Source organism: Dermacentor andersoni, chromosome 1 (assembly GCF_023375885.2).
Source record: "Dermacentor andersoni chromosome 1, qqDerAnde1_hic_scaffold, whole genome shotgun sequence".
NCBI lineage: Eukaryota > Metazoa > Arthropoda > Arachnida > Ixodida > Ixodidae > Dermacentor > Dermacentor andersoni.
This window is the reverse complement of record NC_092814.1, coordinates 246301002-246307846: the sequence shown is the minus strand read 5'-3', so window position 1 is coordinate 246307846 and position 6845 is coordinate 246301002. Positions and strand designations below refer to the sequence as shown.

The following is a 6845-nucleotide window of genomic DNA, read 5'->3' as shown; positions in this document are numbered from 1 at the left end:
GCGTTAAATAAGAAGGGCAACTGTCAGGAAGGCCAACTGCGTGTCAAATAATGGAAGCCTCACGCAAGATTGATGACGAATACTGTTATGGATACAAGATACACCTTAAGTATTCTTGTATTGCTCTGTCTGTCTGTCTCTCTCTCTCTCTCTCTGTGTGTGTGTGTGTGTGTGTGTGTGTGTGTGTGTGTGCGTGTGTGCGTGCGTGCGTGCGTGCGTGCGTGCGTGTGTGTGTGTGTGTGTGTGTGTGTGTGTGTGTGTGTGTGTGTGTGTGTGTGTGTGTGTGTGTGTGTGTGTGTGTGTGTGTGTGTGTGTGTGCGTGTGTGTGTGTGTGTGTGTGTGTGCGCGCGCGCGCTACTACATATCAAACAGAAACGACAGGCTCTAACTTCGATGAAAAAATTGTAACAATTGAAAGCACTACAACCAGTAAACGAGTAATCGTGACCCGCGGATTGGACTCCTTGCTGCTAACTTTATGGCGCCTGTCCAGAGGCGTTGTATTACTGATAAAATTGGTAACGCTTCTAGGTTGAATGTTTCGTTTGTCTCCTACCCTTGGTGATCAAGTTCGCCATGGAATTACGCCAACAAGTTTCAACATTGTAACTTTGCAGCTCTTTACACATGCTTAAATTAGTTTCCGCCTCGAAAAATGAACGACGACCTTGATGCGTGTAATACCGGATGAGCACTGTGCAAGCGAAAGAGCCTACTCAATGCCATAGTTTCCACGTGGCTTGTACAAAGAGGTACGTTATCAAGCAATTGCTCCAGCCCTCAAGTGGCTGCGTGAGTTTATTTGCGACAGGAAAACAATTAGAGAGGGGCTAAATGTCGCTGATCTGTGCGGCCCGCGTCTTGACACGTAGCCGCGCGTAATAAACGCTGCCCGCTGCTTATCAGCGACCCATAATTGGGACTGACCGGAAACGCCGTCATCGCCTGATTGGCATTCCGTCCAGCGTCCGCTGAGATATTGTTTTGTAACGTAGCGCGCGCCTTTGGGAAGAGGCGACGCCGTTGAGTCGCGACAACTCGGACGCCCCTGGTCGGAGCCGAGGAGCGACACGACGACGGCTGCGGAGGCCGCGGAAGGGGTTCTCAAAGACTCGTGGCTGAGTCACCCCGGGGGCTTTTCCCGCCCATCGTCGCATCCCGAGAGCGCCGGCGAGGGATGACGACAGCAGACGACGCTGTCCGATCCGGCGGCAGCGGCGGGCGTTGCGATCCGATGCATCCGGCGAACATCGCGGCCGCCTGGCTTGCTCAGCTCGCCGATCGATGTCGCGAGCTGAGGCACTGCGCGCGGACGCTCCTCGTTCTGCCGCCGTGTTTCGACTGCTACGCCCGGAGTCCCGACGTGTGCGCGGAGGTCGCCCAAGGTTCGGCGCCGGCGGACCTATCTTCGCCCGGTCGGGAGCAAAGTTGCGTAGCCGCTAGTGTCGGCTCCTGGACCGCGTTGGAGTCGCCGGCGTCAGCGCCGGCGGGCGAAGTTCAGGGCTCACGACAAGCTGTCATCGTCGAGCCCGTGGCGGGCCTTCGACGTTGCTCCGCGAGTGGTGAGACACAGACAGCTCTGGGAACGGTGTGCACCTCTTGCAAGGCCCGCAGTGAGTATATAACGACGTGACTGAAGTTTGGTCGACGTTCCTTTCTGCGCGAGTGAGTGCGTGCTTCCTACTGCATGCTCTTCTGGCTGCCATCGGATCAAGGAGCAGTTGCGGCACAAGTGTCTGTTATTCTCCTGAGGCGAGATGATGTCCTTATTCTTTTTGTTGCCATTCATTTGTTCTTATCGCTCGTTGCTATATATGAGGCTGGTTGCTCGTTGCACACTATATATGAGGCTGGTTTTCTATTGCGCGTTGTGTTAAAGGGGTATAGTAAGGTGAGGCTACCTCATTTGTTCTCTTTTCTGGTTTTTTTTTTTTTTTTTTTGTTGTTGTTGTTGTTGTTGTTTTGCTCCACCTGTGATTTTGCGTCGTTTCATTTTTATTTTGCTTTTTCCAATTGCGAGAAAAATAATCGACATGGAGAAACATGTCGCAAGTTTCTCCATGAGTGTGCCCCTTGCATTAGTAATATTTTACACATTTTAACTCTTCAGCATTGTTGTAAATATAGGAAAATTATGCACCACTTAAACAAAAGATTTCCTTCATTCCGAATCAGCGGTGCAGACAGCTTCAACTCTGTGTAACGAACTTTCAAGCAATCTACGTACACTTGTGAACGAGAGCATGAACTTTAATAATGTCTTACAGAGAGATCTGGCACGGAAGCACGATGATCGCCTGTTATCCAGTGTACAAGCTCCGGGGTATGTTCACCAGTAATAAACGTAGAGGCGTCGTACATTAATTTTTGTTTTTTTAATAGAGAGAAAGTTACGACACCTATGCGCACTCTGTTCTTGTACAGTTAAACGTGGTGACGAGCGCAGGGACACATAGGAACACTGGAAACGTAAGTGGACGCGTTTCGGTACGATTTTTTTTTTTTTTTTTTTTGCCTGATTCGACATTTCACATTTGAAGCTTGTCAATACGCAAAGCTGCGTAACTACGTGGTCACTTCTTTCTTTCTTTTTTATTTTTCTTTTTCCACACCCAATGTGTGCCTCGATATGCACGGAGCCTCCAAGTTTCGATTCGGATGCATGTGTCATATCAGACCGAGTAAGCGCTGCCTCGCCCCCCGCCCCTGACGGAAGAGGGTTGGTTGCATTTGCTCGGCATTATACCGAAATGATGCAACCAAGCGCGACGCGACCTCCGACGTAGCGTATAGAAGCGCTGCAAGCTGCATGCTAATCATTAGCGCGCGATAACGCATGACGGCGTGTTGAAACTGCCGGTTGTTTACCTGCCGTGCTCGAGAAGAAAACGCAGAGGAATGAATACCACTGGTCGTAATCAAAGAACGCGGCTCCGGTCATTGCGTTTCAGTGACCGAATTCGCGAAAACTTTCGTTCGTGAGAGCTGTTTGCTTATGGCCAACCGCCTTAGATAATATAGCCAACGTCACACGATTGGCTGCACCGCCTCCTCTTACGAACAATTCTATCGTGAGGTACTAAATGATATATTGCGCTTAATGCATGCCGAAGAAATGTCTCACTCCAAAAATTTAAGGAGACCGCTGCTTCTTCAATATCTGCACAATTTCTGTAGAGACAGCAGGTCGGGCAAGTCGGGACGGATTCATTATAACTGATGCGCAGAAGAAACAAGGACAAAATCAAGCACTGCGTCCTTGTCGTTTCTTTACTTGTGTCCTCGTTCCTTTAGCGCATCGTTTAAAATGTTTCTGTGGAGAGTCACCCGCATATAAAATAACATTTTGGCAAGGGAGCTCCTGCACGAAACCGGCAACTGACGTCTTGGTCGATATCTGCGCAAAGTGTATTGGGCTTCACGGAACGAAGCGTCTGACTGTATGTGCGCAGGTTTCGTCCAGAGGCGCGGCTTGTGGCTTAGAAAGTGCGACCAGCGTTCCTCTTCCTGTTTGATTCGCTGAGATGGCTTATAATTTGATAGAGGAGGAAAGCCTTCGTACATGCGAGGGTTAACCTTTCCTGTTATATTCCGCGTCTCTGAGATGGCTGTCTCGGATAATTTCTAAGCTTATTGGATTCGAGAGCACATTAGAATTTTTTGCTGACTAAACTTCACAGCTAGCTACGACGGACATTAATATTTCTGCGATGATGGTCAGTGCGATTATTAATCAAATTTGACTAAGTAACTTTCTAATCAATGACATTGCGTGTTATAATTGCAGAATTGAAGCCCACCAGTGCTGAAAATCGTAACCTTCAGCGAGAAAGTTGGTGTCTTGCACCAGTTTCAAGGAACAAGCACTCGAAACGTCCAGTGAAATGCATTCTTGTCTCAGTTAATATATTTCCACACTGTGAAAAAGCATGTGTACGAAAGAGATGCTAACTGCAACAGCAATGTATTTCATGGCACATTCTGTGTCCGTATTCCTGGAAGCAGCTGACACAAGGTTTCTAGCGAAAGGTATATACATACATGCACTTTGAGTGCTGGCTAACTTCAGTTATTCAGTTACAACTTGTCGCCTTGAGACAATTATAAAAAAAGTTAATCAGTGAAAACTTTTTAAATTAATAATTGTTTTTGTGATTACAGTGCCAATTTCGATCTTTTTAATTGCTCATGGCAAATTATCTACCGTGGGAGCATATACAGTCAATGTCGATCTAACTAAATTTGCAGTGTAACGAAGTTCCTTTTACAGCGAAGCTTTTAGCCTCTAGGCGGTCGACATTATTTGTGTTCATCCATAAACAAAAATTATCATCATCAGGAATGGCTCATACCCCCCTAAGCAAGCAAAAAGGCAATGGCTCATCCCCCTCGTAATGCAGAGGCTACAAGCACTGAGCAAAGTGAAGTGAACAGTGCATACATTCATTGTAATCACGCATACAACGTGCAGAACAGCGTGCGTTTAAAAAAAAAACAAGCTCAGAACAAGCATCTATCATCATCAGCGATGGCTCTTAACCCCGTAAGCAATCAGAAATGCAACGCCCGGAAGCTATGGCTCAAACCCCCGTAAGCAAACAAAGAATGCAATGGCTCATGCCCTCGTAAGGTAGATGCTACAAGTGCTCATCGAAGTGAAGCGAACAGTGCACACATTCATTGAAATAACACATAACACACAGAACAGCATACGTTTCAATAAAGAACAAGTTCAAAACAACCATCCGAATCATCAATAAAGCATTGCCTACCCCCCTCAGCAGTTGTAGTGATGGTTTTGCAACAGCTTCACTGGACATCCGCTTCCGCAGAGCCAGGATGGCAAGTCAATTTTTTTAATGCTTTTTTTAATGTGATCGAGGCATTCTTTTCCGAGTCAAACCAGTTTTTTGTGGTGTATCTTGCGATTGTATCTCAGCATATTCGTGGGCCGATGCCGGAAAGAGAGCTGTTTAAAATTATGTACCACTGGGTATGTGCCCCTGGAGCTATCTCGGACCACGTCGCGGTCTCGCGTACTTGTTTGGAGCTCAGCTTAAGTGTATATGTCGAGACGCAGTATAATGTAAGGTGTAACCTGTCCTCGGCCTTTTATACCTGTATTTTCAGTGTGTCCAGGACAATAAGCGTACTTCAGTTAACTTCTGCTTTACGTGTTTTTAACTTGTGATGTTTCTTCTTACAATAATTTTTCACGATATAATTTACTGTTACGTGAAAAGGAGTAGCCGTCACCGTTATAGGTCTATAAATATATTTTGTTAATGTATTACTGTATTAATGTTAATGTATTAATGCATGTCGTTAATTTTCATTTCAACGAGGAAAGCAGTTGGAAGGAATAGCTTCGGGAACTAGGCCCCGGTTTGTGCACCGAGTCGATCGCTTCTCTGCGCGTTAGCCAATTCAATCGACCGGCGTTTGTTTACAGACAAAATGCTGGAACACTCACTCCGCCGTTCATCGGTGCACAACGCTTTGCTCTCAGCGCTGTGAAGAGCGTGCAGAACGCACATTGACACCGATGGATCGGTCTCCTCCGCCATCTCTACATGTGCCGCTGTTATCCCGGTCGTACATGTCGCACTAAAGTTGCACGTTCGGCTTGTTGGTATATCATGATGGAGGCAAAAGGCGTAGCGCACCAGAAACAGGACAAAAGAAGGACACAGACGACACGCCAAACGTGCGCCAAACGTGTGTGTCGTCTGTGTTCTTCTTTTGCCCTGCTTCCGATGCGCTACGGCTTTTGCCTCCATGCATGTCGCAATCAAGTTCGATAGGTCCCATATGACGATGACTACGCAAACAGCGCTTGCCTCTCGTCCTGCTGCTGTTCATTACATCCTGCAAGCGTAACCTCGAAAGTAGGTCGTGTTTTGTGACTGCAAAGCAGCATTAATTAAGCCACTTCAGAGTCAGCGCCACAGTGCAGGAATCGTGCGCAATTGCTATCCGAGATAAATAGAGGTCATGCCTCAAGCTCTCTGTGAATTACATTACATCGTCTTCCAATGTAGCCGGGTGACTGTGACATCGTGAGTAACGACCTCGCTTATAATGCTGGCCGATGAGTCCATAAAAAAAAAAAGGGCGACTCCCACACACTTCTCGAGAACGGACGCTGCGAGGGCTCTTTGCACCACGACGGAAACTTCTCCTAGGTATACTTGAATGTGGCGCGAAATACAATTCGTGAAAAGGGACAGAAAAAAGAAGACAGCGAAGCGCAAGGGCGCTTCACTGTCTTCTTTTTTCTGTCCCTTTTTACGAAATGTATTTCGCGCCACATTCAAGTATACCTAGTACATCTAAGCACCAACTTGCCCAAGCAGTTCTTTTGAATTAAGCACCTCCTCTGTGGCTGTCCCCGTTACAGTGTCAAGAAAATTTCTCGCGACCGCGCTCGAAAAACTGGATGATCGCCCTTTCACAGAAGAAAAAGTTCTAGGGCACTGGTCCAGACGGGTTTCGGCACTCAAGGAATTAAGGGCTCTGCTCACGTTTTTAAGGGCTTGTGAATTGTGCGACCGCCTTTGAATGTTGTAGCGCGTATCATCGAATTATTGTGTGAATTTCTCTCTATTTTTTTTTTCTTTCACCTTTTATTCCCTTTAGTCCTTTCACCAGCACAGGGTAGCCAGCCCGTACTTACATTGGCTAATCTCCCTGTCCTTCCTCCCCTTTTATCGCTCTCTCCCTCTCTTGGAAACTTCTCCAAACGTCCCGAGTGTCTCGAACTATCATCTCCGCCTTTCCCGCTGCGATTAACTTGACCGCGCCACCTCAGGCTAGGAGCGGCTGTTACGAAAGCTTACTTGCAG

The 6845-nt window shown here is 47.2% G+C and overlaps 1 protein-coding gene across 1 annotated transcript in view; it reads left to right on the top strand.

Annotated features, from left to right (window-relative positions):
- The first annotated feature begins 815 nt into the window (after positions 1–815).
- Positions 816–6845, top strand: part of stumps (DBB domain-containing protein stumps) — an 85783-nt gene continuing 79753 nt past the window's right edge. The window contains exon 1 of the mRNA XM_055063609.2: positions 816–1613. Coding sequence (XP_054919584.1) covers positions 1178–1613 — 436 coding nt within the window. The 5' untranslated portion in view covers positions 816–1177. The remainder of the gene's footprint in view (positions 1614–6845) is intronic.